Here is a 12139-nt window from a genome sequence, read left to right as displayed (position 1 = left end):
ATCCAGTATAACCTCTAGGCTCTTAACTGAGTTAGCAAGGGCCAGCTGAACCCCATCCAAAGTTGGAAGTACAATGTCATTCAAGACCTCAGGCTTCCCAACCAGCATTACCTCTGTTTTGTCTGGGTTGAGTTTAGATTTGTTCACTTTCAGCTATTTAAACCCAGCAGATAGGCAGTGGCTCAATACCGCTACCGCATCACCAGGGGATCTGGACAGAGATATAGAACCGGGAGAGAGATATAGTGATATATGCTGGTGACAAATTCCACAGCTAGAGATGAATTCTCTTAAAGGCTTCACATAGAGGGGTAAGATTGCACCCTGTGGAACACCACATGTTAACCTATATTACTTCAATTATGCAAAATGGCCTTTTAAAAATACTGGCTCTTTGTTGATCTCTTGTTCTGAACTTTTACATAGCTGGACTCTTCATTTGTAAAAGGTTGCAGAGTGCAGACCCCTGAAAGTATGTGGCCCGCAGTGTTCCCAGTGGTGCACTGATGGCCTGAAGGAAGGAGGAGCATGTCCATCCCAACCAGACAGTAGCATTGCCTGGGTACATGCTTTTACAAAGGGGAACTGTGGGACGAGCTTTATTGGGGTGTATTCATGCTTCTCATCCCTGTTATTTCAGCCTGAAGATCCTCATTTGGATTCCCTTGTGCAAATTAAACCCACGATTCTTTATTTTAGTGTCATTTTCTGTTTCCTCCGAAAGAATTTTCCCAATAAAAATGTTTTTCAATATTTATCCATATTGATGACATAGACTGTATGTATTAATATTATATAACTGGCATGTAAAATCCCCAAGCTTGCATGCACAGCACAAATGAATCTGTGTTGCTGACAATTAAAAGTGTCGGAGCAGGACATCCAAATACTGGGATGACCCCAAAACTGGAAGTTTTGAGCCGACATGCAGGTATTACTCACAGGCGCTTGGTGCCTGTAGACGACATGGTGAAAATGTGTGATGGGCTTTTTGAAGGATTAGAACAACATGAATTTATAACAGAACAAGAAATCATGTCTGTTTATAAAATCAAAGAGAGAATTCTAAGACAAAAAACGCTGGCAGAATGATTCTGGAGGAAACGTTTTAAAAAGCCATGCAGCAGAATGCCTCCTCATCCCTAGAGGACCCGCTTCCTGGTCCCTCAACTGCTTCTGATGTTTCTTCTCACCTAAAAATAAATAAATACAGTGTACACAGTATCATAGGTAGAGACTGAAAGCCTGCCATTGTTAGTTAGTTTGTTGTTGCTCTTGTTTAACAGCTGATACAGGTATTCTGGTGAGATAGTTAACACTTTTGCTTTCTGATGGTTCAATGTACACAAAATTATTAAAAATATTGTTTAAAATTACATTCAGGTGATGTGTATAAAGTCTATATAAAACATATCTAAAACATAAATGAATTTCATGTGTCGACTTGGGTCCCATCCCCAAGAGATCTCATTATGCATATGCAAATATTCCAAAATATGGAATGATCTGAAATACGGAACACTTCTGGTCCCAAGGAGTCAGGATAAGGGATACTCAACCTGTACCTGAAAAAGCAGCTTTCCCAGTATGTACCCATAGGCAACTTATGTTCCTCTCAGTAATTTCTTATAGCAGTCTTTTCAAATAGGGAGGCACATCCGACATCCCAGAGCATTTTCTGTATTTGCTCCAACACTCAGGAATAGTCACCCGTTGAAATTTCAGACTTCCTCCTCATTGCTTGTTTTTAGGAGATGTTGCAAAGTGACTCTATATGAGAGTGTTGGAGAAGCCTTAAATCTTCAGTATTAGTCTGGTTGCTGTGACAGTTTACTGTCCATTTGTTTTCGATGGGTTTTATATATTTTCTCTTTGATATATGATATATTGCATGTTGGGTCTTGTGTGGGAAAGGCAGTCCGTGCATCCTTTAATAAGTAACTAAATACTTACAATAAAGAATTGAAACTGTTGACTCCAATAGAAATGGATATAAAAAGAAACAAAACAAGGAACTTTCCCTTATTTCTCAAACGTATACCCAACAGCAGCATTTTTGCTTTCAAAAAGTTCTCATGCCAGTTGACTAGACTATATTTCAAATCTGAAGAAGTATTTGAAGGTACTGCATGGGGGTTCTTCTGAGAAGGAAACTCTGAGAAGAATTTGGATGAATATGCCCACACATGATCATCGAATCATTGAGTTGGAAGGGACCACCAGGGTCATCTAGTCCAACCCTCTGCACAATGCAAGAAATTCACAACTACCTCTCCCACATACCCCTAGTTACCCCTACTCCATGCCTAGAAGATGGCCAAGATGCCCTATAGATGTCAGATAGGGCTTTGCAGACTTTGTCCTAAATGATTAGGATTATGTTGCTGATGAGCAAGCTGAGAACTTCACCATGAACATGCTCACCAGGAGAACATATCTTGATCGTATACTCCCTCAACTACATGCAAGTCAAACTCCTGATGTTCTCAGGTGACATTCTTTGTGACCACAGTGCCATGCTGAATAGCTTTACATCTGCACAATATCCACTTGGTCAATACAGTACTAAATCATTTCATTTACTGGAACAGTGGCTGCATCCCCAGGGGTCTAGGTCACTCAGTCACATTGACCAACTATTGTAAATTGCATAATTGCTTGCCATTTCTCCTGACTTCGGGCCTGCACGAACAGATACATGATTGACAGTAGACAGAATTAAATGCCTCTTTTTTGTACCTATGCAGTCATATCTAGAACTAACTGAAGATTAGCTGGGTTCATGGACAGATACTGAAGCCACATAAAGACTCTAAATAGTATGTCTCAACCTCACCGCCCCAAATCTCCAAGTTATTTACTTTCATTTTAGTCTGTGCTCTTTAAAAAAAACAGAGGTGAGGGCAGTGGCAGATAGGTGGCAGGATATGGCAGAGGCAATGAGACAATCTTATCCTGTGAACAAACAGCAGTGATCTTATCATGAAAAAAGAAACGTCTGAACAAGCTTGCCAAATGCTCCCTGCTTGTGATCGGCAAGCAGCTCATGAGCTGAACAAGTGGGTGTCTGAGCATAGTTAGTTGTGGACTAATTTTAGCACACCTAATCAAAGTCAATACTTTCTTTGTATTGATAACTGCTTCTAGAAGGTGATCTAATGAAAAAATGTTGATAAGCACTCACTGCCTAATTTCCTGCTTCATCAGAGCGTGTAACTGCAGTGAAGACTGACATCTTTGTTACCAGCTTTGGGCCTGTTTCAGACCACGATATGGTAAGTGACATCCTATCTTTATTTTGTTTTAATGTCTTAGCTTTCAAGAAGGGCATGGAAACCTGCAATAACCGATTTTGTTCAACCTGCTTTCTACAATGATACCACCAGCTTGTGCAATTCTAACCATTGCCTTTGTACACAAGAGCACTTAAACGCTCATCTGGAATGTCATTCCCTGTTAGGCCTACAATCTGTTTGGAAAGTTTTTCATCATGAGCTCACTTTGTACCAATATTTCTAAACTTGGCCAAGCACCATGGTAACTGGGAAAAAACTTTTCCTGTGATGAGGAAGTCATTGTTCAAGGATAAGGATGATGTGAAGCTTCTAATAAATTACAGACATCCAGAAAGTATTAAATAACCTTCTGCCTAATCATTACAAAACGTCTTAAGACCTATCTGCTCTCAGGCATGTATTTTCTCTTGCTGCCTAGTAGGGTTGCCATGCCAGGTCCCTCTTTGCCCCCAGTGGGAGGTTTTTGGGGCGGAGTCTCAGGAGGGCAGGGTTTGGGGAGGGGAGGGACTTCAATGCCATAGAGTCAAATGGCCAAAACAGCCATTTTCTCCAGGTGAACTAATCTCTATCGGCTGGAGATCAGTTGTAATAGCAGGAGATCTCCAGCTAATACCTGGAGGTTGGCAATCCTACTGCCCAGAGGCTGTTGAACTGCCTCCTAGAAAGTGTGAAGCAAACATCACTGAGGCCTTCTGGCAAGGCTGTGAGGCAGAACTATTTTAAAGAGCTTATGGGGCAGCTTGAATAGGGACTGAATTATTTGTTTTAACTATATGTTTTATTTACTTGTTTGAGTGATGTGTTTTAATGATTTTAATAAATGATTATGTGTTTATTTATTTAGTTTTATTCATATATCTCACTCTCCCTGGCAAAGCCGGGCTCAGAGCAGCTTGCAAGAAAATGGGAACAAATTAGATTCCACAAATACATTAAAATTCATTAAAACTCATTTGTGTAAAATAAACTAAAAAACAGCCCCACATATCTATAATCAGTATCAATATATAATGCATAAAAATTGTGCTCCATGGTGGAATAAATGGGAACCAGGGTCCAATGAAAAGCAAATCAGAGAGCAAGGTGCCCCCTGTCTAATAATCAAGCTAATAAGGGTGTTTAAGGTGTGTGTGGAGGGAAACAGGGAGGCCAGCACTGATTGACAAAAACCATAGCTGTCCTCAACCATAGACTTGGTGGAATAGCTCCATCCTACAGGCCCTATGGAATTCCTTCAGGTCCCTCAGTAGGATTGCCAACCTCCAGGTATTAGCTGGAGATCTCCTGCTATTACAAGTGATCTCCAGCCGATAGACATCAGATCACCTGGAGAAAATGGCCGCTTTGGCAATTGGAATCTATGACATTGAAGTCCCTCCCCTCCCCAAACCCCGCCCTCCTTAGGCTCCACTCCAAAAACCTCCCACCGGTGGTGAAGAGGACCCTGGCAACCCTATCCCTCAGGGCTCTGATCTCATTTAGAAGGCTATTCCACCAAACAGGGGCCAGGGCAGAAAAAGCCCTGGCCCTGGTCAAGGACAGCTGGACACTCTTTGGCTGGGGACCACCAGCAAATTGTTACTTGAAGAATGTAATGTTCTCTGGGGTGGGGTATTATATTTATTGTTATATGTGTGTGTGTTTGTGTGTGCGATCAGTCACTGGATTTATCCACTTCAAAATCAAAAAGAATAAATGATCATTCTTTTAAAGCTCAGAATTAGTCTTGAATCTTCTGCCTCTCCATTGCTAGATAAATTGTTTCAAAACTCCTCATTGTCTAAATTTAGGAATATACAATAGATGTATTTTTCCGGCAAAGCTGGAGGGACGAAAGGCTGAAGTTCAAAGGACCCATGACAGTCCTCCGGCTGAATAATTTAATGGCCAGCAAAATATGGACACCAGATACTTTTTTTCACAATGGAAAGAAATCAGTGGCTCACAACATGACCATGCCGAATAAACTCCTGCGGATTACAGAAGATGGGACGTTGCTCTACACAATGAGGTGAGAATCACATCGGATCTTCTCATTTATGAAGAACTACTGCAGAAATTATAATGTGCACGAGGAATTTAATTCCATATCTCACTCCTTTTAAAAAATACCTACGTCAGAATTTCAGATTCTATAATGATGTGAATATCATCCCAGGGGCAAACTGATTATAAATATTGTCGAAGGCTTTCACGGTCAGAGTTCATTGGTTCTTGTAGGTTATCCGGGCAGTGTAACCATGGTCTTGGTATTTTCTTTCCTGATGTTTCGCCAGCAGCTGTGGCAGGCATCTTCAGAGGAGTAACACTGAAGGATAGCGTCTCTCAGTGTCAAGTGTGTAGGAAGAGTAATATATAGTCAGAAGGGGGTTGGGTTTGAACTGAGTCATTGTCCTGCAAAGTATTAAAGGTAATGTGCAAATCATTGTCCTGTAAGTATCAAGATAATGTGCTAATGAGGGTGTGGTATGTTAATGTGGAACCATTATATCCTGAAGTGATCTGAAGTGATCTGTTACACATTCCTTTTTTTAATCTATTCATTTTGTACAACACTGTTCAGGCATAGAATACTGCAGTGTTCATACCCATCCGAGCTTTGCCACTGTAATAGGTGAACACAAAATATTATGGGTTTTGAAAATCTTCTCAAGATGATATCTAAAGTTTAAACAATGAGCAACAAAACAAAAATCATATTAAGCAAAAGTATGTCTGATTTGGCTCATGCAAGTTATCATTTAATATGCTGCATTCACCAAAGTGCAATAGAATACAGGTCTTTATGCTATAATTGGCTGTAAAACCACTTTCTTCTTATTAGGGGAGGGGCTGTGGCTCAGTGGTAGAGCATCTGCTTTGCATGCAGAAAGTCCCAGGTTCAATCCCTCGCATCTCCAGTTAAAGGGACTAGGCACATAGGTGACATGAAAGACCCCTGCCTGAGACCCTGGAGAGCCGCTGCCAGTCTGAGTAGACAATACTGACTTGGCTGGACCAAGGGTCTGATTCAGTATAAGGCAGCTTCATGTGTTCATGTGTTTGTACTAAATTGTTATATTTCCTGTGACCTCCCTCCCTCCCTTGTAGACTCACAGTGAGGGCAGAATGTCCGATGCACTTAGAAGACTTTCCCATGGATGCACACGCTTGCCCTTTGAAATTTGGAAGCTGTAAGTTGTCTTTTACAATTATTCCCCCACCTTCTGAAAGGCCATTTAACTGTCAGAAGAGAGTGTCTATGAGCTTGGGATTGTATATGTGTACAGGTTTTCCAGCCTTTGTAGCTTTATTTTCTAAAGGAAGATTTTCTACATGAATGAATGTAATCCAATATCTGGCAGAGGTACAAGCCAAAAAGGGAAATGGCGACAGTCCAGAGATGCAGAGCACAGTATTATTTAGCACACCATATAGAGACTTATCATTTTGGCTTGACTGCAGCTACATTTTATAAGGGAAAGGGTAGCTTCAGCAATACATACAAAGAATCTGTAAACTGGTTCTAGTGACAATGAACGATTGCCAATCCTGGCCCATTTTTTAAAAAACCAAACCCAGCTATTTTCTGTTAAGCATAACTGGTTTTAGGCCTATTTGGAGATGGACGAGATGTCAAAACATCAAATTAGAGTAGTCCTTTGGTAATTTTCAACATTGGAAATGTGTGCTAATCTGCCAGGAAAGCATTCCACGCAAACTCCTGCTCCTTTTGGTTGGGCTTGTGCAGAAAGATTGCCTGGTCGGTTGTCCTCAAAATGGACACTGGAAAGGTGATTGAGAAAGAGCCTGAGCAACCCCTAAAAAGACAGCTGCAAGGCCCATGAGATATCCTGGAGTGTTCCTGAAAGGAGGAGAATGCATATTGTTTTTAAATCATGCTCTCTTTCAGTCAGGAGCTCCTGTTCATGATGGCATTGCTCCAGGTCTGAAAGATGTTCTGGAGCTGCGTTCCTATACATGCCGTAAATCCTAATGCCAGAATTTGTGCCGGTGAAGAGTCTCTTATTGATGTAGGGTTGCCAGGTCACCACTGGCCACTGATGGGGGATGGGGAGGGGGGAGGGTTGCCACTGCCAGATCCAGGTTGGGAAACCCCTAGTGATGTGGGGATGGAGCCTGGGGAGGACAGAGACCTCAGTGGGTACAACGCCATGGAGTCCACCCTCCAAAGCATCAATTTTCTCAAGGAGGAACTGATCTCTGTGGTTTGGAGATGAGCTGTAATCCTGGGGGATCCCCAGGTCTCACCTGGAAGCTGGCCTCTCTAGGTTGATGTACTTTGGCAACGTGATGATACTGCCTTGTCACAGACTACCTTGAAAGCACTTGAGCATAGTACAAAGGAATGGGACTTGTGGAATGGGAGAAACTCTCAAGAGATGTTTTTGCTTCCTAATGATTTTTTAAAAAATAAATTAAAAAATAAAAGCAGTGGCTGGAATGGACATGACAGTCTGATTTTAAAAGGGGCCGAGCAAGTGCATGATATCAGAATTTAAAGGGATAATTATTTTTTTAAAGCGACACTCTCCTTCTGGAAATGACATATTGTTCTTTTCAATTAGATGCTTATACAAAATCAGAAGTGCTGTATGAGTGGACACGGGAACCAGCTCGGTCCGTTGTAGTCGCAGAAGATGGATCTCGGTTGAACCAATATGATCTCATGGGACAAACTGTGGATTCTGGAATTGTGCAATCCAGTACAGGTAGGTGATAAAACAGTGTTTGATCTGGAGAAGGTATGGCTTGTCTTTCCCTACTTAACCAGACAGTGAAAGGTAATATAGTTACAGAGTGTAATATATGCAATATAGCTAAGCTATCTCCAGCACCGGCATCTGAGAAAGGAGATGGAATAGTATATTATCAACAACTGTAATGGTAGTATAGCAACTGAGAAAAATTTATTGTTATGCATTTAAAAAAATATATACATCAGTAAAAAGTACTTAGAATCACATGCAAATCATAAAATAAGGAAAGCTGCTATTCTGTGAAAAATCAAAACTATTCAATTTGTCAAAACAATACTCACAAAATTGCAAGCGGAGAAGCGCAATAGCCAAGGCTCAACTGAGGCTGAGTTTGTGACCCGGGCTGGGAGCACTGAGGGGAGGAGGCTGGTCCTGGCAGTGTGAACCCTGTGGGGGTGAGGGTCCCTCAGCCTGGCTGGCAGCAGGCTGCCTGGGAGGGCTGTGGGAGCCCTGGTGGGCCTGCACATGCTTATATTGCATGGGCAACTCCATCCCTTCCCTACTTAGCTGGGTTGCAGCCAGGCCCTTCCCCTCACTTGGCTCCGGCTCTGGCGGGTTGGGCATGGGCTGGATCCATTAGTGGAGGGAGGCTGTGCCTGTGAGCCTGCCTCCCCCATTTTGGGAACCCTTAGGGATCTTGGGGGGTGGAGTCATTCAGTGGCATGCCCAGGCAGGGACTGTTGACTGGCTTTCACTACCAGGTGGCAAGGGAACCACGCAGAGGCTGGTGCCCACATGGGATCCTGAGGGTTGGCCACTCCATGGTTTCCCCCCCAGCAAGCGGGATGGGGGGTGGGTTTATTGGGCAGCAGGCAGGTTGCCCAATGCTGGATCTGTCCCCATGCTGCACCAATGCTCTTGTGGTTGTCTTCATTAAAGCTGTGGCCTACTTTTCCCCAACTGGTTGTGTGTGGCATGTTATTTCCTCCCTTGCCCCGCTCCCTCCTTGCCCCGGGGCTGCAATTATAACCTTCCCAAACCATCAAACTCCTAATACAATCATAAAACAAATCTAATAGCACATTTACTGTTATATGCTCATTGGAAGGTTTTCACACATCCAAATAACCATACTAAAGCAGGCTTCATCCGATTCTCTAGAGAGGAAGTTCCACAATAAGGGAATATCCGCAGATATCTTCCATGCCTTCAAGAGTCAAACAAGGCCCTGGAGCACCCCAAAATTGTATAGCAAGTCTTTCATAGGCTGCAGTGCCTTCTCTGTTTCTCTCATGCTTTCTGCATCACCTTTCTTATTTAAATCTATTCATACTTCATCAAGCCAAACACCTCAAAAAATCCTGAACTTTGGGGGTGGGGAACATTTTGAAGCTACCTTTATCTCATGTAGAGAAACAAGCAGAAGATAAATGCCTTAAATAAAAAATAAATACTATATTGTCACTGGAGTGTGGCAGGCTCAGCTCAACTGGGCTTATAAAAGAAGGGAATTCTGGGAGTTTGCCCTGAAGATGACTGTTGTATAACCTGTCTGGAATCTTTTGAAAAGTGTAGGTCATCTAAGAGTAGGATTGCCAGGTTCCTACTCCTGATTGGCGGGAGCTTTTAGGGGGCGGGGCTGGGGCGGTTGCATGTGCTCATGGGTGTATGCACGTGATGATGTCACTTCCGGTTTTACTTCCAGAAGTGCCACATCGCCGCAGCCAAATTACAACTCAACCCCCCAAATTTTTGGGCCACTGCTCTGGAGCAGCTGGGTGTATTGGCGGGCAATTGCCCTCCTGGCAACCCTACCCAAGAGAAAAACTGAGCTCACTGCCTGTTTCTAAAAAAGGCTGAGGCCTTAAAAGCAAAACACGACGAGAGCTGAGCATCAATAAGAACTCTCTCACTGCTGCTTGGAATGAATGTTCAATGAACCACACCAAATCACTGTGTTATGGGATGTAGCCACATTACGTTCTGTAATATGTAGTTGAGTCTGTGCACCAGTCACTCTAATGTAGAGTTGGATAAGTGTGGCAGGCTGCTTATTTTCAGAAAATTCCAAGAAAATCTGTCTTTCTGGCCAAAACATGGCCAAGAGGGATCTAATGGAGAGAACATCATTAACATTCCAGTCACTATTCACAGCATTTTGTCAATGCTGTCAGAAATAAGGCAGCTCAGGCCGAAAAAACAATAAGGAATTCCAATTTGCCAAGATATCAAAACAAAATTAACGTAATGTCTTAAAAGACATTAATCATTGTTATTTATGATTAGTGCCAAGTTCTGCACAAGATATTTGTATAGATTACTTAAAAAGAAGAAACACTTATTTTAAGGAAAGAAACAATAAAAAAGAATGAAAACAAATCTGCACATGTACAACTGGGACTAGTTCCTTTGAAGAGGCTAGTGGAATTCTCCCCTGGAGGAGACACTGTAGCGAAATCATTTATAGGAACATACAGAAAATGGAACAAAGACATTCAGAAAGCTAATCAAAAAGCATCTGTCTGTCTGTCTATCTATCATCTATCTAAAAGGGGCAGTAATTCATTGAAAAAGCATGTGCTTTATACATATAAAAGCCCATGTTCAGTGCTTGAGACTTTTAAATAAAAGATAACAAGAAGCAGGGCTGGGGAAAGCTTGCTTGCTTGAATGTCTAAAGAATATGTTGGGGAAAGCAGAGAGAGTATATTAAACCATAAAAGCAAAACCTCAGTTTTTAAATGAAACAAAATCTGCTTTTCAAATTAAAAAATATTGAAAACAGGGATATTTTACTTTCCCATTCATTTTGATTTGATGCTGTTGAATAACTCCCCCCCCCATTTTTGCAATTCATCAAACCAGAATGAACTTGATGAAAACGGGGGTGATGTGGTGTTCCTGTTTGGAGTCTCTCTTCACCACTTTCTCTAACTTCCTTGAGCTCCAAAATAAATAGATAAATAGAAAAATAAAAATAACCAGGCTAGGGCAGTTGCGTGTGCTCATGGGCTGATCTTATTCAGAGTAGCCATTATGATTAGTTTTGTTGAGTATGTAGCACCTCCATACTATCAGTTGTTATAATCTGCAATAACTAAACATGAATCGGAATCTTCTTATGCAATGTTTCACATTAAATATGTATAATTATTTCCAAATTACGTATTTCCAGTGGATGTTTTTGAAACATTTTATTCCATCTTTTTTTCCATCTGACATTTCATCGTTATCTTCCCCCCCCCCAGGAGAATATGTTGTGATGACTACCTATTTCCACTTGAAGAGAAAGATTGGATACTTTGTCATTCAGACATACCTGCCATGCATTATGACTGTGATTTTATCACAGGTTTCTTTTTGGCTCAACAGAGAATCTGTTCCAGCAAGGACTGTGTTTGGTAAGTGCCCTATCTTAACCAAATTATTGATCATTCAAATTATTGGTCATTCAAAAGTAGACATTGAATTATATAACACTATAGCAGTTTCTTCATTGACTAGAGGTAGGAAGCTTATCTCAAAGCCAGAGCTCTGGCAGCTCTAACTTGCAGGAGTCTGTGACATCACAACAGGTCAATCAGGAAGCGTTCACAAAAACTATTTGCTTGAATGCTATATTTACTTCAGATTCAGTCTGTTTTCTGGGATTCCTATGATATTTTGATGAACTGGCAAGCATAGGCTTGTGGGGGGTGGGGGGTGGGCAGGGTCTCTTTTTTGCACTTTAAGTTTTATACATAATGTACAATTCCAGTCATAGGGTGTACACAAAACAGGGTGAATGCAAAAGTTCAAAAGATGATATTGTAAAGAATCACAGACATATAGCAGAAACCAACAACCCCCCGTGTTTCATATCCACAATAAGTCATCTTTCTTAAAACAAATTGGCTGATATTGCTTTGATCCGTTCACAACAGATCCAAGTCTGCAAGCGGTTTGAATTGGTTATACTCCCTCTGAAATCTGTGATAAAGATTCCAAGTACTATTGTCATAAGCATTCAGCACTTCACATAAAACTAGGGATCTTGGAGCCAAAGGATCATGAACAGAGCTCAATTTGTACAATGCCTCTTTCCAGCCTGCTCCTTCCTGCTGAAGTCCAGTGCACTCTCTGAAATGTTCTTGTTTAGGAAAC

The 12139-nt window shown here is 41.6% G+C and overlaps 1 protein-coding gene across 1 annotated transcript in view; it reads left to right on the top strand.

Moving 5' to 3' along the window:
- Positions 1-12139, top strand: part of GABRA1 (gamma-aminobutyric acid type A receptor subunit alpha1) — a 43767-nt gene that overhangs the window by 19938 nt on the left and 11690 nt on the right. Inside the window, exons 3-7 of the mRNA XM_056851762.1 lie at positions 3208-3275; positions 5087-5307; positions 6387-6469; positions 7865-8008; positions 11245-11397. Of these exons, the coding sequence (XP_056707740.1) occupies positions 3208-3275; positions 5087-5307; positions 6387-6469; positions 7865-8008; positions 11245-11397 (669 nt within the window). The remainder of the gene's footprint in view (positions 1-3207; positions 3276-5086; positions 5308-6386; positions 6470-7864; positions 8009-11244; positions 11398-12139) is intronic.

The sequence above is a fragment of the Euleptes europaea genome, chromosome 1 (genome assembly GCF_029931775.1).
Source record: "Euleptes europaea isolate rEulEur1 chromosome 1, rEulEur1.hap1, whole genome shotgun sequence".
NCBI classification, from domain to species: Eukaryota; Metazoa; Chordata; class Lepidosauria; order Squamata; family Sphaerodactylidae; genus Euleptes; species Euleptes europaea.
The sequence above is the reverse complement of the archived record's forward strand: the minus strand, read 5'-3'. Positions and strand labels throughout refer to the sequence as shown.